Source organism: Neoarius graeffei, chromosome 2 (genome assembly GCF_027579695.1).
Source record: "Neoarius graeffei isolate fNeoGra1 chromosome 2, fNeoGra1.pri, whole genome shotgun sequence".
In the NCBI taxonomy this organism is placed as follows: domain Eukaryota; kingdom Metazoa; phylum Chordata; class Actinopteri; order Siluriformes; family Ariidae; genus Neoarius; species Neoarius graeffei.
The window spans coordinates 57692997-57714182 of NC_083570.1; the positions used below are offsets into that span (position 1 = coordinate 57692997).

The following is a 21186-nucleotide window of genomic DNA, read 5'->3' on the forward strand; positions in this document are numbered from 1 at the left end:
GTTAATGGATTTATATTTTTACTCATCCAGACAATGCCAATAACCTCTCCATATGTAACTCAATAAACCATAGTAGTATTATTTGATACTGATTCTAAAATGATGTCCCAGATTAGGAACCATAATTTGATCAACAAAGTGAATATTGGTAAATCAGAGGTTCTTATTATTGACCTGAAGCAACACTAAAACCATCCCACTACACTTTAGGCATCCATGCTCAAGCTCTGTACACACCCACACGCAAACACTGGTCACACCCACACACACAGAGGACCAAAAAGATACCACACTGGCCTTTTATTTGTCATGCCTCAATAAAAGTTTTGTAGACTTTGGGTTCCTCCCAGAGAAGGACTGTGACATTGAGGACTGAGTAAACTCAATATAAGGGGTCAGAGCTGGTCGAAGTACCAGTACATGTGTTTGACTTGAGGAGTGTGGAAAGACCCACCTTCAAATCCACCATGGCGTGGAGTATATCTACACTCTGTGTTCTGGCCCTAGCTTTGACCTATGGCCTCCAGGTGAACGCAATAAGGGGTAAGAGATGATCGATGGTTTGAACAGTCTTGTAGCATCATATTGTCCAGAAATCTGAATTTAATATTTGTAAATGTGAAATAATTTTTGAAAATGTAATATCAAGAAACAGGGTTTCAGAAAGGTGTAAAGAGTGCATTTAGTATATTAAGATTCCTCTATTTAGCAGGGCGGGACGGTGGTGAAGTGGTTATCACTGTCGCCTCACAGCAAGAAAGTTCTGGGCTCATACCTCATGGCTGATAGGGGCCTTTCTGTGTGGAGTTTGCATGTTCTCGTCATGTCTGGGTGGGTTTCCTTTGGGGGCTCTGGTTTCCCCCACAGTGGAAAGACATGCAAATTAGGTAAAATACTCAGCCACTGGGATTGTACAAGCCAGTGCATACTTAGTGCCAGTCCCAGGCCAGGATAGAATGGGGAGGGTGTATCAGGAAGGGCATCCGGTGAAAACCAATGCCAAATCAAATATGCGGAACAGATTTTCTGTAGTGATCCCTAATGGGAGCAGTTGTATGAAGAAGAGATTATAATATTTAACATAATTACTTAATGCATATCATTAGAGAGTGTATGGGTTTACTAATTTTTTTTTGAAGATTTACTCATATAAAAAGACACAAGGGTTCTCAACACATGCTGTAAATGCATTATGCCACAAAGTAAAATTTTTGACCTGAAATACAATATTTTTTAAATTTAATTTTTTTATTATTTTAATTGAATTAATTACATTTATGTATTTATTTATTTTTAATAAATTATTTTAGCTATTTTAATTAAAAGACACTTCATGTCTCAAATTAATGATGGCTGTTGTTTCTCTTTACTTAGTTAAGCGGTTCTTGACATAATATGGATTACTACAGTCGTGGAACAGGGCTATTTACTATAGTTTTATTATTTACTGTTTACTGTTTGATCTCAAACACATTAAAAAGGTAAGAAATTGTAATAATCAACTTTTGATGAGGCACGCCTGTTAATTGAAAAGCATTCCAGGTGACTACCTCATGAAGCTGGTTAAGATAATGCCAAAAGTGTATAAAGTGTCATCAGGGTAAACGCTGGCTACTGTGAAGAATCTAAAATATGAAACATTTTGGGATTTTTTAAGACTTTTTTGTTTGCCACATAATTCCATATATGTTCCAGATGTTATTTCATAGTTTTGATGTCTTCAGTATTGTTCTACAATGTAGAAAAACCTCTGAATGAATATAACATGAAGCAAAAAAAATAAAAATCAAAGCAAAAAAACCAAACAAGTAACAAGGAAAAATTTAAAATGTGAAAAGCAGATACACAAATTTGTGTAAGAATGGCCTGTTTGTTTTCTTTTGTGCATTAAAAGGCAATGAAAAAAAGGAACTAAAATTTTGATAGGACTGTTCTTGTGCTACTGCGTATCCTGTTTGCAGTTGTAAAAGTTTATGTCTCACTGGCAATTGTACAGTGATGCTACAAAATCCTGGGGGAGTTCAGTATTGTCACGGATCAACTGAAGTTGAATCACTGAAGTAAAACCTTTAAAAGATGAACAACTCCAAAGTAACTAATTTCAATGCCTGTCTTTACTTAATGTCTTGTCCTGCTTCTCCTCCTACCCCCAGTACGCCGGAGCAACCATGTCAGCAACATTTGTAGCATGTGGGGAAATTTCCACTTTAAGACGTTTGATGGAGATTTCTACCAGTACCGAGGTACTTGTGAATACAACCTAGTCTCTGACTGCCAGGGGTCTGTGCAGGGTTTCTCTGTGCATGCTAAAAGAGCAGGGACAGCTGACAACCCATACATCACCAGATTGCTGATCACTATTGGAGACATGCCCATTGAGCTCACCAAGAACCTGGTTATGGTGAACAGCGAAATGTAAGATACATAATTCTTCAAAATAATCATATCTTTCATCATGTTGTGAACCATTTTGTTACAGTTTAGAATTTTACTTTCTTAATTCCTAATGAGTTGAACTAACCATTGCTTTTTGTTCCACATTTCTTTCTTTCTCTGTCTTTCACATTAGTGTTAAACTCCCACACTATGTAGGAGGGATAATGCTTGAAGAGAACTCTATCTATATTAAAGTTTATGCCAAACTGGGCCTCAGCATCTTATGGAATAGAGCTGATGCTATCACGGTAATATCGCCATTAAAGTTTAACATGTACACTTTGTGAATGTTTGTAGAATGCTTGTTGAGTAAGTAAATAATATTGGCTGGCTTTTTTTCATGGTCTATCAGATGTATTCCATTCAGCTAGCATGAGATTGAATGAAATGAAGATGAGGTCAGCTTCATGCTAGCTGAATGGAATATATCTGATATACCATGAAAAAAGCCAGCCAATATTATTATTATTATTATTATTATTATTATACATACACATTCAATAGAACAAACCTGGCAGCCATGTTTATTTACAAATTTTCACAGTTGCTTACTAAGGCAGAGGTTTTATGTGTAATACAAATCTTATGGTATTTTCAGTTCACTGCGACAGTTTACTGCAGGCGCTGCTGGAGAACAAAGAAATGGTTCTGCGCATGCGCAGCAGAAAACTCTCAGTGAATATTCGCATCAGCTCTGATGTGTGATGTCATGTTGTCTTGACAACCATGCAATATCATAAACCATATTCAATGCTGATTCTCCACTGGGTAGAGTGGCGTAATACATGTAGGATAAGCGACATGATAACAATATTGCATGCTATTGAACCAAATGAATGAAACCCGCTAGAAGGGAATAGAACACGTATTTATTCCATCGAAAAAGTGTCCTGTATGTATAATAATTGCTGATGTTGCATTTCAGCAGCTTATTAATTCAAGCAACATATTGTACATGCAAACAGAATTGAATGAAAATGTTTAATTTATGTGAAATTAGCAGAGGTAAATGCCAAAATTTCAGAAACTCATGTTAAAAATAATAGATAAATACATGAAGCAATAATGTGCAACCCCCCTCCTCTCATTTCCCCCTCCCTCCCCCCCACGACCTACCACTTTCAATATCACAGTTCAAAACTAGTTAAAAACTTTTAGAATACATTTTTCTTTTTTCCCCTTTTCTTGCCCTCACTTTCTTTTAATGGATTTGCTCAGTTAATTTGCTAAATTTCTGTTCTTTTTGTCCACCTTACCTGTTCTTTTTGTCCCCTCTCTTTGATAAATATACATGTACAAAGTTAAAGATAAACAAGTCTAAAAAAGAAACTCATATGTCCTCAAGTTCAACTACATTAACTAGAGGGACAAACTAATGCGAGCCAAAAAAGTAATGGAGGTGAGAGCAAGAAAAATTGCTGAACATTGAAGGAGGATATCTGACATCTAATATCTGAATATCTCAGTTTTTGACCTCGTGGGGCATTGGCTGGTCCCCACAAAGGCAACTGTTTTTCTAGAAAAAAAAAGAAGGAAAAGAAATTCATTTTAAAAATTATAAAAGATACAACCCCGATTCCAAAAAAGTTGGGACAAAGTACAAATTGTAAATAAAAACGGAATGCAATGATGTGGAAGTTTCAAAATTCTATATTTTATTCAGAATAGAACATAGATGACATATCAAATGTTTAAACTGAGAAAATGTATCATTTAAAGAGAAAAATTAGGTGATTTTAAATTTCATGACAACAACACATCTCAAAAAAGTTGGGACAAGGCCATGTTTACCACTGTGAGACATCCCCTTTTCTCTTTACAACAGTCTGTAAACGTCTGGGGACTGAGGAGACAAGTTGCTCAAGTTTAGGGATAGGAATGTTAACCCATTCTGGTCTAATGTAGGATTCTAGTTGCTCAACTGTCTTAGGTCTTTTTTGTCATATCTTCTGTTTTATGATGCGCCAAATGTTTTCTATGGGTGAAAGATCTGGACTGCAGGCTGGCCAGTTCAGTACCCGGACCCTTCTTCTACGCAGCCATGATGCTGTAATTGATGCAGTATGTGGTTTGGCATTGTCATGTTGGAAAATGCAAGGTCTTCCCTGAAAGAGACGTTGTCTGGATGGGAGCATATGTTGCTCTAGAACCTGGATATACCTTTCAGCACTGATGGTGTCTTTCCAGATGTGTAAGCTGCCCATGCCACACGCACTAACGCAACCCCATACCATCAGAGATGCAGGCTTCTGAACTGAGCGCTGATAACAACTTGGGTTGTCCTTCTCCTCTTTAGTCCGAATGACACGGCGTCCTTGATTTCCATAAAAAACTTCAAATTTTGATTCGTCTGACCACAGAACAGTTTTCCACTTTGCCACAGTCCATTTTAAATGAGCCTTGGCCCAGAGAAGACGTCTGCGCTTCTGGATCATGTTTAGATACGGCTTCTTCTTTGAACTATAGAGTTTTAGCTGGCAACGGCGGATGGCACGATGAATTGTGTAGAAGATAATGTTCTCTGGAAATATTCCTGAGCCCATTTTGTGATTTCCAAACAGAAGCATGCCTGTATGTGATGCAGTGCCGTTTAAGGGCCTGAAGATCACGGGCACCCAGTATGGTTTTCCGGCCTTGACCCTTACGCACAGAGATTCTTCCAGATTCTCTGAATCTTTTGATGATATTATGCACTGTAGATGATGAGATGTTCAAACTCTTTGCAATTTTACACTGTCGAACTCCTTTCTGATATTGCTCCACTATTTGTCGGCGCAGAATTAGGGGGATTGGTGATCCTCTTCCCATCTTTACTTCTGAGAGCCGCTGCCACTCCAAGATGCTCTTTTTATACCCAGTCATGTTAATGACCTATTGCCAATTGACCTAATGAGTTGCAATTTGGTCCTCCAGCTGTTCCTTTTTTGTACCTTTAACTTTTCCAGCCTCTTATTGCCCCTGTCCCAACTTTTTTGAGATGTGTTACTGTGATGAAATTTCAAATGAGCCAATATTTGGCAGGAAATTTCAAAATGTCTCACTTTCGTCTATGTTCTATTGTGAATACAATATCAATTTTTGAGATTTGTAAATTATTGCATTCCGTTTTTATTTACAATTTGTACTTTGTCACAACTTTTTTGGAATCGGGGTTGTATTACGAAGACAATGTTTTGGGAGAGGTGTATCATTAATTAGTTGTATTAATAATTATGTTAAGGGAAGGTCTTCATATGGATAGTAAGACAACCGTGTGTGTGTGTGTGTGTTGCAAAGAAGCCATGAGAAATGTTTAGTTGTAAAAACTATGATATTATTAACCAAGCACATTTCCTTGCCTTTTTAAACCAGCTGGAACTGGACCCTAAATATTCTAATCAGAGCTGTGGACTTTGTGGAGATTTCAATGGAGTTCCTGTTTATAACGAGTTCCTAAGTGATGGTGAGTTGCACCAAACAAGCTTTTTTTATTCTGTTAAGACAAATATACTGTGGTCCAAGGAGGAAGAGGTCTTCTTTTAAGCGAGTGTCTTTGCATTGTTGACCAAACAGATGTTTATATCTATTGTCTCACTCAGGTCGTATAACTGGCATTATTGAGTTTGGCAACAAACACAGGATCCATAACCCCACTCACGTCTGTGAGGACCCTTATGAAGAAATTGAGGGTCAAAACAGCACAAATGAGAAGTGTCAATCATTTGTAAGATACAGAAAATTCTTCCAGCAACATAATTCCTTTGAAATTTTGCCATTTAAATTTTCAATTATATTACTGAATTGTTTTTCCTAGTTTGTAATGTGTTATACTGCCCCACTATTTTATCTGAGAATCTGGTAAAACTCATGTTAATTTATGAGAAGTTATTATAACTAAGTGCTCCTAATTTATATTAATTTGTTCACAAAATACTTAACTGCGCTGTCAGCTGTTTTACACAAACCACTTGAGGAAAGACAGTTCACAGTGATGTTTATGAAGAATCAGTGCAGATCTGTGCTTGTCATGTGTGCAGCGAGAAGGCTGTTCCGAGCTGCTGATGGAGAATTCCTGGTCCTCTTGTCGGAACATTTTAAGTCCAGAGCATTATATTCAAGCTTGCATGATGGACAGGTGCGCATCTCTCTCAACGGACGTGGAGAACACTGCTCTCTGTAGCACCTTGTCCGAGTACTCACGCCAGTGCTCCCATGCAGGAGGAACGCCACCTAACTGGAGAACACCAACCTTTTGTGGTAAAGACTCTATTATTAAATCCTCTTTAATAATGAACATGGTCATGTTACTGCTTACTTGTTGCAACATACTGACCTGAAAGAATGCAGACAGTCCTGTGAATTATCATTGCTATCACTGTAAGTCCTGTTACAGGTCAGAATTTTTGGTCAGGTGGAATTTTTCAACCTAGGTTAGAATTTTTAACCCAGTTCATAATTTGCTACTTGTATTAGGGAGACTTACTATATCTCGGGTTAGGTTTAGGGTTAGGATTTGGGAAGAGTTTGTATTTTAAATGACTTGATGATGTAATAAGACTGGGCTCATTAATAAATTCAAAATCACTCCTTCCATCATAATTGTTGCTGGTCTCGTGGTCATGATGTTGGGCAAAGACTCAAGGTTCTGAGTTCGAATCCTGGTTAAGTATGTAAAAAGGTATTTAAAAAAATGCTAATTAGGGAGAAGGGAATAGGTACACAGGCAGACAAGAGGAAATACTAGGTAGGTGTAGACAGAAAGAAAGTGGATGGAAGAAAGAGAGGCAAAAGAAGTGATGGAAAATTCCTTTTTAAAAATATTAGATCATCCAAAATGTTTACCTAGGTTGGAAATTATGAACTAGGTTAAAACATTTTAACCCAGGTTAAAAAAAAAAAATCACCTTGGTTGAAATATTTTTTACCTGTATCAGTCCCAATACAGTCCTAATCCAAGCTAGCCTGGGAAATCCCATGCTGCTTTGCACAATCGTTCTGATCTGAAAAGACACGTCTGAAAAGGATACGTGCTCATATTTCACTTGTGATATGGTCTGGTGTTAACCAGACTAAATCCAAGCTGCATTGACCCGATACTGTTTTGTTTTTTTTTACTCACTCAGCTATCAAATGCCCCTCTACCATGGAATACTCTGAGAGTGGTTCCCCTTGTCTGGATACGTGCTCAAACACAGACACCAGCTCACTGTGTGAGGAACACAAGATGGATGGCTGCTTTTGCCCATCTGGTCAGTCATATACATATACAATGACACCCAGGTTTATAGACAAGTAGTCACATGGCAAACATTTATTTTTGACTAAAATAGGATTTTGATTTGGCTGCTGCAGGTACCGTGTTTGATGATCTGTCTAACAGAGGTTGTATCACTAAGGATCAGTGCCAGTGTAAACACGACAATTTGACCAACCCTGGAGAGGTTCTGGTCAAGGATGATGAAAAATGGTAACTGCAATTTTGATTGACAGAAAAAAATCATTTCAATTCTATTCTAATCTCATGCTGGTAATATGATGTGCCAATTTTACAACCCCACTTCCAAAAAAGTTGGGACAAAGTACAAATTGTAAATAAAAACGGAATGCAATGATGTGGAAGTCTCAAAATTCCATATTTTATTCAGAATAGAACATAGATGACATATCAAATGTTTAAACTGAGAAAACATATCATTTAAAGAGAAAAATTAGGTGATTTTAAATTTCATGACAACAACACATCTCAAAAAAGTTGGGACAAGGCCATGTTTACGACTGTGAGACATCCCCTTTTCTCTTTACAACAGTCTGTAAACGTCTGGGGACTGAGGAAACAAGTTGCTCAAGTTTAGGGATAGGAATGTTAACCCATTCTTGTCTAATGTAGGATTCTAGTTGCTCAACTGTCTTAGGTCTTTTTTGTCGTATCTTCCGTTTTATGATGCGCCAAATGTTTTCTATGGGTGAAAGATCTGGACTGCAGGCTGACCAGTTCAGTACCCGGACCCTTCTTCTACGCAGCCATGATGCTGTAATTGATGCAGTATGTGGTTTGGCATTGTCATGTTGGAAAATGCAAGGTCTTCCCTGAAAGAGACGTCGTCTGGATGGGAGCATATGTTGCTCTAGAACCTGGATATACCTTTCAGCATTGATGGTGTCTTTCCAGATGTGTAAGCTGCCCATGCCACACGCACTAATGCAACCCCATACCATCAGAGATGCAGGCTTCTGAACTGAGCGCTGATAACAACTTGGGTCATCCTTCTCCTCTTTAGTCCGAATGACACGGCGTCCTTGATTTCCATAAAGAACTTCACATTTTGATTCGTCTGACCACAGAACAGTTTTTCACTTTGCCACAGTCCATTTTAAATGAGCCTTGGCCCAGAGAAGACGTCTGCGCTTCTGGATCATGTTTAGATACAGCTTCTTCTTTGAACTATAGAGTTTTAGCTGGCAACGGCGGATGGCACGATGAATTGTGTTCACAGATAATGTTCTCTGGAAATATTCCTGAGCCCATTTTGTGATTTCCAATACAGAAGCATGCCTGTATGTGATGCAGTGCCGTCTAAGGGCCCGAAGATCACGGGCACCCAGTATGGTTTTCCGGCCTTGACCCTTACGCACAGAGATTCTTCCAGTTTCTCTGAATCTTTTGATGATATTATGCACTGTAGATGATGATATGTTCAAACTCTTTGCAATTTTACACTGTCAAACTCCTTTCTGCTATTGCTCCACTATTTGTCGGCGCAGAATTAGGGGGATTGGTGATCCTCTTCCCATCTTTACTTCTGAGAGCTGCTGCCACTCCAAGATGCTCTTTTTATACCCAGTCATGTTAATGACCTATTGCCAATTGACCTAATGAGTTGCAATTTGGTCCTCCAGCTGTTCCTTTTTTGTACCTTTAACTTTTCCAGCCTCTTATTGCCCCGTCCCAACTTTTTTGAGATGTGTTGCTGTCATGAAATTTCAAATGAGCCAATATTTGGCATGACATTTCAAAATGTCTCACTTTCGACATTTGATATGTTCTCTATGTTCTATTGTGAATACAATATCAGTTTTTGAGATTTGTAAATTATTGCATTCCGTTTTTATTTACAATTTGTACTTTGTCCCAACTTTTTTGGAATCGGGGTTGTATTTTATAACCACATCATACCAAGACATTACAAATAGTTTATTCATCTTGTAAGTGTATTGGTTTGTTGAGGTGCTGCGGACTGATAATGCTGTGTGTCTTAGTGTGTGTCAGCAGGGAAAGTGGATCTGCAAGACTCTGCCTGCCCCAGGTGTGTGTCTTATGCAGGAGGGTTCCCACTTCACTACATTTGATGGAAAAGAATTTACCTTCCATGGAAACTGCTATTATGTTCTTTCCAAGGTAATTGAGAATACATGAATAGACTATGTTTTATGTTCGATCGATCCAGAAAAAATGTTATATCTACAGTATATGTGCATGACACCTCAATTTCACACATCTTTTTCAGAGAGTTTGTTTATTCAGTGAGAGAACTAACATGTAACCGTGATGTTTTCTATGTTCCCCTCTGTTTTCTGTAGGACTGTGTGGACTCAAAGTTTGCTATTTTGGCACAACTTGCTCCTTGTGTTGACCAGAAAACAGACACTTGCCTGAAATCAATTCGAATACAACTCAACAATGACAAGAATAATGTAAGCATCAGTTTTCCAGTCTGTCAACCACTGATGTATTTCATTACACTATAACTAAAATTAGGATAATAACACAAAAGCGCAAAAAAAACCCCACTAAATTTATGGGTTTGTCAAGTGTCCTTTTGTATAATTTGTACTTTGATAAGACAGTGTCTGCTCAGTCTATCAACTTTCAGTTTCTCCCCAAACATATTTTAGCAGAAAAATAATGATAGAGTAAATAATCCACTTCGTTCATATCCATTACACCTGCGACTGAGTCTGTAATAAGCTTACTGGTGATGTATTACAGAAATGTCACCAAAATGGGCTGGAACATATTAGCCGACTGGAGCTCAAAATTAGGGGTGTGTGTCATGCTGTGTAGTGACGTCACATGATTGTCGCTGATTGGCTGCATGAACCTACAACACCAGGCTCGTTACTATTTGCCCACAGCCTCGCTTCATAACATTCTGTGTGCTTTTTGTACAACTGCTAGTGGGGCTGTTATACTTGGTTTCAAAAAAAAAAAATAGCCCTGCTAGCCCATTGATACGAGCTGCCCCTGGTAATTTTCTAGCACAGTTTTGAGACATGCTAATTCCTGTTAAAATGCTGAACTAAATCAATAGTTAAGCAGCACGGTGGTGCAGTGGTTAGCACTATCGCCTCACAGCAAGAAGTTCTGGGTTCAAGCCCAGTGGCTGACAAGGGCCTTTCTGTGTGGAGTTTGTATGTTCTCCCCGTGGGTTTCCTCCGGGTGTACATGTGATAAATAAATTTGTTGTTTTTCTTCTAAGTATGTAAATAAATAAAATGCTGGCCAACCTGATGATGAATCTGTCTTCTCCAGGTCTTAATCATCAAAGATGATGGCACAGTAAAGCATAATGGAGATATATCACTCCCTTACACCACTGGTAAGAATAATGTATTACAACATTTTTAGACCTAGTGGGAAGTCACTTTAAGGCTTCACTTAAAGATATTAGTTGCTATAATAATTGTTGTGTTCACTACTGGTGTTATGAGGTCACTTATTACGAGTAACTCACTTAAACCTTATCTAAACACAGTACTTTTTGACCCTTTATTGTGTGCACTTTTCTATCCTGAATATTTAATGCTGTGTAATCGAGCTTAAAGCTTGAAATATGATATATAGCATCATTGTAGAGCAACTGGACTTGTGTTGCAAGGTATTTAATATGATTCCCAAACTAAGTCCCACACCTTTGTAAGACCTTTGGTTCTTTGTTTTCCAGTTGAATTCACAGTATTCAGTCCATCGTCCTACTACATCATATTGCAGACCACATTTGGGCTCCAGATCCAGGTACAGCTGGTTCCACTCATGCAGCTCTACATCAGGCTGGATCAGAGATTCCAGTCCAAGACCTGTGGTGAGTACTCGTCCTCATTTAATTATTTCATGAGTAATCAAGAAAACAAGTAGATATAACACAACATGACTGAATGTGTCTCTTTGAGTTGTTTTGCTCTACTCTGTGTATGCATAACTAAGACCAATTCCAGGTTAAGGTTAAATGGTCTGATATCACTGTGAGTGAAAAGAACCTTGTCTTGAAATATTCTGAGCAGTCATACATGCTTCCTTTCTCTCAATGCTGCGTTTTGGTGCAGGTCTGTGTGGAAATTTCAACAAGATGCTGTCTGATGAACTGAGGACCCCACAAGGTATAGTTGAAGGGACAGCTACATCCTTTGGGAATTCCTGGAAGGCTCAGACCAACTGTCTTGACAGTACTGAGAGGCTTGATGACCCGTGCAGCTACAATATAGACAGCGGTGAGAAGAACTTCAACATTCTGCTTTTCTCTCAAAGAAAAGTTAAACAAAAATATTAAAGTTGCTGTGGTCATAGACAAAACAACCCTTTAAGAACCTAATCAAGGTATTCCTAATGTATATTTAATGATCCTTAGAGAGATTTGCAGAGCACTGGTGCTCTAAACTGAAGGAGAAGGAAGGCGTTTTTGCCAAATGCCATTCGACTGTTAACCCAGAAAACTACTACAAGGTAACCTAAGCATTTTGGATCACTTTACATTAATCAGATACCCCAAAAACATTTCAGTGCAAAAACTTGTCTTTGACAATATACAGAGATGTAAATACTCAAGCTGTACGTGTGAGAAGAGCGAGGACTGTTTGTGTGCTGTCGTTTCCTCCTACGTTCAAGCATGCGCAGCAAAGGGGTTGTTCCTGCAAAACTGGAGAAACACAGTGTGTGGTAGGAATAAAGCTCTTTTATCAGTGTGTGCCAGCATGACAAAATGTATGGGAATGCTTTTAAAGCAAAATATATGGGAATGCTGTTCAGTAAAGGAGGGATGAAGCAGGAACAAAAAAGTAGTACTATATAATACCTAACTACTATTAACTGATTATAGATAGAATAGTGTGTATATTATGACACACACACACACACACACACACACACACACACACACACACACACACACCAGCCACTTTAATAGGAACTTGTTCTTGATTCTAAGATTCCTGTTCTTGGCTGCAGGAGTGGAACCCAATGTGTTCTTCTGCTGTTGCATGCTGAGATGCTTTTCTGCTCACCACAGTTGTAAAGAGTGATTATATGAGTTACGATATCCTTCCTGGCAGCTCAAACCAATCTGGCCATTTTCCTCTGACCTCTCTTATCAGCAAGGTTTTTCCACCCACAGAACTGTCGTTCACTCAATATTTTTTTTATTTTTCGCACCATTCTGTGTAAACTCTAGAGACTGTTGTGTGTGAAAACCCCAGGAGATCAGCAGTTTCTGAAATACTCAAACCGGTCCATCTGGCACCAACACCCATGCCACAGTGAAAGTCACAGAGATCACAGTTTTTTCCATTGTAATGTTTGAAGTGAACATTAACTGAAGCTCTTGATTTGTATCTGCATGATTTTATGCATTGTGCTGCTGTCAAGGGATTGGCTGATTAGAGAACTGCATAAAACAGCAGGTGGATGGGTGTACCTAATAAAGTGGCCAGTGGGTGTATCTTACAGAAAAGATAGCTAGTAGACAGACAGATAGATAAGCAGAGCTGGAGATGGTAGAATGAAAGTTGTTAAGATTTGCATTGGGTGTGTTGAGTATGGACAGGATTAGGAATAAATATTAGAGGGACAGCTTGGGTTGGACAGTTTGGAGATGAAGCAAGAAAGGGAGGATTGGATTGGATTGGTTTGGACATGAGTGATGGAGAGATGCTGAGTATATTGGGAGAAGGATGCTGAAAATGGAGCTGCCAGGCAAGAGGAAAGGAGGAAGGCTAAAGATAAGGTTTATGGACATGGTGAAAGGCATGCAGGTGGCTGGCGTGACAGAGGAAGATACAGAAGACAGGATGAGATGGAAATGGATCATCCACTGTGGCAACCCTTAATGGGAGTGGCCAAGAAGAAGAAGACAGAGAGAGAGAGAGAGAGATACTCTATATATACACACACTAGTCAAGTCAAGTCAACTTTATTGTCAAATATGCTATACATACTTGACATACAGCACAGATGAAATTTCAGTCCTCTCTGACCCACGGTGCAAACAGGCAATGCAATAAATAAAAATAGAATAACTGAAATAAACAATATAAACAGTATAAACACTCTAGATAAGAAATAGACAGAGACTAAACACTCACAGGTATATATATATATATATATATATATATATATATATATATATATATATATATATATATATATATATATATATATATATATATATACACACACACATATACATACACACACATACATACACACACACATATATATACACACACATGCACATACATACACACATATAAATTGGAGCAAAGGGACATAAAATAACAGTCAAGGGCACTTGAGGTATAGCAGGTAAACATGAAATAAGCAGTATAAACAATAAACTAATAGCTGTTAAGGTGAGGTAGTGTGGAATAGTGCAAATGAGCGAGGTAAAGTGAAATGTGCAGTCCCTGAGTTCAGTGTTAATGAATGTTGAGTGTGTGTGTGTTGGGGGGGAGGGGAAACTGTGAGCGTGACATGATGTCAGATGCTGAAGGGAGGGCAGGGGGGTGTTCGGGCAGAATCTGTGGCAGGGGGCGGAAGGGGGAGGAGGAGCAGAACAGGGAGGGACTTGAGACTCCTGACACTATACTGTATATAAATGTATTATTCGTTAATAGTAGCTATGTTTGAGCCTTCTGAGACCCAAGTTTTCACTTGGAAAGCTTTTTAACTTATAAAATATAATGCCCCATCTGAGGATGCAGGGTCTCAGGAGGTTAAATCAATATTGTATACTATTAGCAATTTTTTAACGTATTTTACATATTTACCTTATTTCCTTATGTCTCTTACAAATACAGATAAATACAGTACAAGCTGCCCAGCGTCACAGGATTTCATCTACAAGATTCAGCAATGCCAGCGCACATGTGACTCCCTTAGCTTGGAACGTCAGGGCTGCAGTACTGAGTACGTGCCCGTGGATGGGTGTGCCTGTCCAGAAGGGCTCTATAAGAGTGAGAATGATGTTTGTGTGCCTATAGAGAAATGCCCCTGCTATTACAATGGAGAGCACATTAAACCTGGCAAGTCAATCAACATCAAAAATGAGCACTGGTAAGTGGTTAACAGTCAGTCAGAAACATGACATGCATTAAATACAGTGCAGTTAAAGCAAATACTTAACCCTGTACTGTGTCTGCTCTTTTAGTCTTTGTAAAAATGGAAAGCTTCAGTGCCAGTCGTGGGATATTATTCATGGTTAGTAAATTTACCTTTGCGCAACAATAAGTTGACAGAATTGAATGAACTGAACACATTCCGACAGAATTCTTTATCCTATCAGTTAGTTTTAAATAGGGCTAATAAAATGCTTTATGAGTATATAAATTTTGCATACTTCTTAACCCTCTCTGTATCCCACAGAGTGTGTTGCTCCAAAGACTTTCTTTAACTGCAGTACTGCAGGGCCGGATCAGCATGGGTTAGAGTGTGCACCAACATGCGCACAAAAGAACGTTGATTGTGTGAGTATCACGTACATATTGTGCTTGTATTTTCTTCTTATCCACAGGAGAGTCCAAATGTCAGAATGCGCTCCCAAAAACTGGCCATTATTACATAAAAAATAAATTAATCTAGTTTTCACTTGATACACGTTATTCTATAATGCAGTACATTTGAATTCTCGTGTCGGACTAGTTAGAAGATGTGTGTTATTTTTGTATAACAGCACAGCTCCGAGAGTAATTGTGCTGTTGTAATATGAACAATTGATAATGGTTAATGATAATGCACTCCTTCAAATATCTTATTGTTTCTACAGTAACAGGGCAAACGCAAGAACGTGTACAGTGGACAGTCCACATAATCTAAGAACAATAGCTTAATAGACAGATTAAAGAAAAAACTGTTTAATAAAGTAAAACATTTTGTTAGGAGATGGGAAATCTGGGCAAAGGAGCTTACGCTTACTGGTTTATTGGTAAAGTGTCAAGCAGCATTTTTTGAGAGAGAGAGAGAGGCTGGTGAGCTTTATCACAGCTATATTGTACGTAAGTGATAACAAGAAATAACTTGTCTCTTGGACGTTCCACAGCATTAACTCAAACTATAATTATAATCCACGATTAATAAATGAAACATTGTAATTGTTGGCAAATTGCTGTGGTATAAGTGGAACAACACACACCAGACTGGGGTGGGTTTCCCAAAAGCCTCTTAATGCTAAGAGCGTCTTAACCAGCAGAGAGAGTCTTCATTGTGCTGCTTACTCCCTCATTTAACGATGATCTTTGTGCTGTGATGCTTTTGGGAAACTCAGGCCTGTACGACTGTATGAAAATAATCCACTTCATGTCATACCACATCGGTGTGGATAAGTTTTGTGTAACTGTGGAGTGTGTTAGTCCTTTCTAATTGAGTCCTTTCCAAGCTGATCCACTTTAGAAGAGAACGCATATAAAGCATTAGTGTCTTCGTGGTAGAATTTTTACAAGCGAAATTTTTACCTTGATGACGCTTTGCACACTATTGGCATTATCTTAACTAGCTTCATGAGGCAGTCACTTGGAATGCTTTTCAGTTAACACACGTGCCTCGTCAAAAGTTAATTAGTGCAATTTCTTGTTTTTTTAAAATGCATTTCAGATCAAACAGTAAAGAATAAATAATAATAAATACAGTAAATAGCCCTATTCCACAACTGTAGTAATCCATATGTCAAGAACCACTCAACTAAGTAAAGAGAAACAACATCCATCATTACTTTAAGATCTGAAGTGACTTTTAATTCATAAAAATAAAGAAAAAAACATGGAATTAGAAGGTGCGTCCAAACTTTTTACTGGTACAGTGTGCAGCAATACTCCCAATAGTATATTTATAATGTATTTCAAGTATAATAATGCAGAATGAATTGAATGCAGATAGGTTGTTTGAGAAAAAGGAGCGCTTGAAAGCTCAACTAAATGAATTTTATATATTTAAACATAGCTTAACTGCCATTTAACTTTGTTCCAAAACAATACATTTAGTACAAGTAAGTGTCATGCATTTATCACAGTAATTGTGTTTTTAAGACATTTAAATGCATTTTCTTTTACAAGAGAGGGCATTCAAATGTCCTTTCAATTTCATATGAGGATTTCACAAACAGCTAAAATATAACATTGCTTTCAAGTGTATTTTTAAACAATACTCTTAAATTGATATGACAATTAAATATAATTTTGTTTAAGTATATTTCCGTGCAGTTTCTTACAGGATAGTGAAGTATAATTCAAAAGGTATTACATGCATTAGATATTTACATATTACAGGAAAAAAAATATTCTAAGTATATTTCTCAAACATGAAATGAAAAATTCTTTATATAATTGAAATGTACCATTTATGCTTATACATATTCTTAGCTTGCACACTATTCTTCACTTTACTTTTCAAAACATTCATGATGCCTTATAGTTTATTCAAATGGTAGCAACTGTATTCACAATTCACACAAACAGTCAACTGTTGTCAGCAGACTAAAATCTGTAGAATCACTTACATGTGTTTTTTTTTAAATTAAGAGTATGGTTTTATCTTTTCATTTTGTTTCACATTTCTCATTTCAGTATCTCACCGACTGTGAGTCAGGATGCAAGTGTCCTGAAGACCTGCTTGATGATGGTCGTGGTTTCTGTGTTAAGGAGCATGATTGCCCTTGCAAACATGACAGTTACTTTTATGCTCCAGGTTCTCAAATAACAGACCACTGTAACAAATGGTACATTTGTAATCTTATTCTTCAGGTGTTAAAATATTGGATATATTATTTCAGTATTAAAATGAGTTTAAACAAGCTACGGCAAATATCTGTACTGTGTGAATGCACAACCCTGTTTGAGTCTGCTTTATAGTACATTTTATTATATTAACTGTTTCAGTAATAATTAGTGATATCGAAATAGTTAAAAATGATGATAATAAGTAGAAGTCTAAATTGTCTGTTTCATTATTTTCCAGCACCTGTAAAGGTGGCGAGTGGGATTGCACCGAGAAAAAATGCCCTGGCAGTTGCACCATCTATGGCAGTGGACATTACAACACTTTCGATAAGCAAATATTTGGTTTTAGTGGAGATTGTAGTTATATAGCTCTCCAGGTATCTAATGTTGCACTTTGCAAAATTTCTTTTATCACTTTCAGTAATTTTTTTTAACAGTCCAATGCACTGATTAGAAATGCTGACCATAGGGTCACAGAAGAATATCGTCATCGACAAATAATCTATTCAACATGCATGGATAAGCTGATGTCATATGAAACCATATGGACTCTTGTATTTCTAATAATACTTGTTTCTACTGCTTTAAAGAACAAGTGTGGAAATAAGACGGGGACATTTCATGTGATCACCGAGAATGTACCATGTGGGACAACAGGGACCACTTGTTCCAAAGCTGTTCGAATTGTATTGGGAGTAAGAGCATATTATTAATCAATTACAACTTATACAGTACAATGCAAAACTCTTTGGCGCTCATTTTTTTAGTACTTGTTAAATTTTCTGATAAAGGATTATTTTATGATCTGTGCATTTTTGAGTCAGTATAAAACATTTTAGATTTCCAAACTTAAAAAAAATTAAACATGACAGAAGAATGTTTGTATGTCAGTAAAGAAAGCAAATGTTCTACATAAAAGACCATTTTTGAGACAACCCCCCCCCCCCCCCCCCCGAAGGCTGCTGAGTTTCGCATCAATCAATCAATCAATCAATCAATCAATCAATCAATCAATCAATCAATCAATAAAAGACGCAGATGTGATAGTCTCCAGAAGGACTGTAGCTGATTCTTTAAGATGATCAAAACATCTACCAGCTAACTTCACAAACTGTGCCTGAGATGACACATATTGACAGCACATACTGACTTTGTTTAGTTTATTACTGTTTACTGCTCTTAGTATAATGTACTATATTTGTTTATATAGAGATGTTGAATTTCATTATTTTTGAAAGCATCTATGCTGCACAGCATTTCTTTGTGTGTACCTACTTGAATTACTTCAATTAAATTACTTTAATTAAGACATCAAAGTAAAGGTATGTAATTATGCATTTAGGTAAATGCATGCTGTACTTAGACTATGTTTTGTTTGTATCTTAACAGAAAACAGAGTTGCAATTGATGGATGGTAAAATAACAGAAATTGAGCTTGAAACAGGTCTATCTATTAAGTACACTGAGAGAAATGTGGGTCTTTACCTGGTCATAGAATCTGACATTGGCCTAACAGTGTTGTGGGACCGTAAAACGACAGTCCGCATCATTCTTCAACCCCAGCATATGGTGAGTCAAAAGTACTGAGCCAAACTGAATTGTTTTAACTCACAAATCACAATAGCAAAGAACAATTTGTAACCTACATAATTCTGATCACAACTTGTAAGGCTGGATATATACCTAATTGCTTTCCAGGGAGAGGTTTGTGGATTGTGCGGAAACTACAATGAAAATGGCAAAGATGACTTTACCACTCAAAGCTTGCTGCAAGTTTCTGATGTTCTGCAGTTTGTAAACAGCTGGAAAGTACTCAGCCAGTGCCCAGATGCTAAGCCAGACTTTGATCCGTGTTTTAAAACACCTACCCGCTACACCTGGGCAAAACTGCAGTGCAGCATCATTAAATCTGACACTTTCAAAGCTTGCCACAATAAGGTACAGTCACCCAAAGCTTATTTTTATAATGCCATTATTTAAAATGTGAGGTGGGAGAATCTTAGATATTATGTAAACATCTGGTTGAATATATGTTTGCAGGTGGCTTGGACCCCATATTTTGAAAACTGTGTAAAAGACTCATGTTCATGTGATACTGGTGGGGACTGTGAGTGTTTATGCACTGCTGTGGCAGCTTATGCACAAGCCTGTAATGAAGCAGGAGTCTGTGTGGCCTGGAGAACCCCAGAGATCTGTCGTAAGCCTCTTCTCCTTTATAATATCCAATACCTATGTATCCAGCGATGAATGTCACATTTATAAATGACTTCTATTAGTACAACCTCAAATCAGAAAAAATTGGAACAGTATAGAAAAAGCAAATAAAAAAGAAAGCAGTGATTTCTAAATTTACTTTGACAGGTATTCCATTGCAGACAGTATGAACCCAAAATATTTCATGTTTTGTTGAGTGAACTTAATTTCATTTGTTTATATACATCAATTCCTGCATTTCAGGCCTGCAGCACATTCCAAAAAAAGTTGGGACAGGAGAATTTAGTGCTAGTAATGAGGTAAAACAATTAAATAATGATGTGATTTGAAACAGGCGATGTCAACAGGTGATTGTAATCATGATTTGGGTACAATATCCATATCCAGGAAAGGCCTAGTCTTTAAGGAGTAAAGATGGGTCGAGGATCTCCAGTTTGTCACAAATATGTGAGAAAATTATTGAAATGTTTAAAAAGAATGTTCCTCAAAGAAAGATAGGAAGGGATTTGGATATTTCACCCTCTATGGTGCATAATATCATTAAACTATTCAAGGAATTGGGAGGAATTTCGATGCATAAAGGGCAAGGGTGCAAGCCTAAGCTGAATACCCGTGATCTCCGATCTCGCAGATGGCACTGCATCAAGAACCGTCATTCATCTGTAGCTGATATAACCACATGTGCTCGGAATTACTTTGGCAAATCTTTGTCAAGCTCTGCAATACAGAGTTGCATCCATGAATGCCAATTAAAACTTTAATGTGCAAAGGCCTTAGGTAAACTGTTTCCAGAAGCACCATTGACTTCTCTGGGCTCTGAGGCATCTGGGATGGCCCATCACACAGTAGAAACGTGTATTGTGGTCAAACGAATCAGTATTTCAGGTCTATTTGGAAGAAATGGGTACCATTTGTTCTGGATCCAGACTGTTAGCAGCAACAAGTCCAAAAGCCAGGGTCTGTCATGGTACAGGGTTGTGTCAGTGCCCTTGGCAAAGGTAACTTACACTTCTGTGATGGCAGCATTAACAGTAGACTGCCTTTCAGATTTTTCAAGTGCAGGTCATAAAAAGAATTTTCCATAACACCCAATTATTTTTGCTTTGTGGAACAAAAGCTACAGAATTCAAATCACAGACTTCCAATTTTAATATTATTATTTTTTAAATAGAACAATTAATGAATTTATGGCCACGTGGCCCTAAATTCTCAGCTTTTTTTCCCTGCTTTATCATGACCCAATTCAAGATACTACATCATGCATCACATGGTGGGCATTCCCTGTTCGTGCAAGGCATTGTGGGATACAATTTGAAACAGGAGAGAAAAATGGAGGGCATGAGTGTGCAAATGAAACATGAAAGACTGACTAGTGTAACAGAAAGCGAGAAGAAAAGATGTTATGTTGCAAAGGAAAGGAAACGCACCTCGGTGTGATCAGCTGTTTGTTTCATGACAGAATGATGTAACTGTCAGTGCACAGTCTAGGTAAACCTGTAGATGGCAGTAATGCAACACTGTGGATGCCAGCTGCCGTAAAACCCAAAAGAAGAAGAAGGTAAACCTGCACATGTGCACATG

At 37.8% G+C, this 21186-nt stretch overlaps 1 protein-coding gene across 1 annotated transcript in view; it reads left to right on the top strand.

The window, feature by feature from the left end:
- Positions 1-433: 433 nt before the first annotated feature.
- muc2.1 (mucin 2.1) overlaps positions 434-21186 on the top strand; it is a 50274-nt gene continuing 29521 nt past the window's right edge. The window contains exons 1-24 of the mRNA XM_060914552.1: positions 434-543; positions 2154-2415; positions 2570-2684; positions 5788-5878; positions 6015-6139; positions 6453-6672; positions 7539-7664; positions 7768-7882; positions 9673-9811; positions 9994-10107; positions 10946-11012; positions 11358-11495; positions 11737-11901; positions 12039-12133; positions 12220-12346; positions 14482-14737; positions 14832-14881; positions 15047-15147; positions 17239-17390; positions 17630-17768; positions 17982-18086; positions 18781-18960; positions 19090-19329; positions 19432-19588. Coding sequence (XP_060770535.1) covers positions 468-543; positions 2154-2415; positions 2570-2684; positions 5788-5878; positions 6015-6139; positions 6453-6672; positions 7539-7664; positions 7768-7882; positions 9673-9811; positions 9994-10107; positions 10946-11012; positions 11358-11495; positions 11737-11901; positions 12039-12133; positions 12220-12346; positions 14482-14737; positions 14832-14881; positions 15047-15147; positions 17239-17390; positions 17630-17768; positions 17982-18086; positions 18781-18960; positions 19090-19329; positions 19432-19588 — 3355 coding nt within the window. The 5' untranslated portion in view covers positions 434-467. The remainder of the gene's footprint in view (positions 544-2153; positions 2416-2569; positions 2685-5787; positions 5879-6014; positions 6140-6452; positions 6673-7538; positions 7665-7767; positions 7883-9672; positions 9812-9993; positions 10108-10945; positions 11013-11357; positions 11496-11736; positions 11902-12038; positions 12134-12219; positions 12347-14481; positions 14738-14831; positions 14882-15046; positions 15148-17238; positions 17391-17629; positions 17769-17981; positions 18087-18780; positions 18961-19089; positions 19330-19431; positions 19589-21186) is intronic.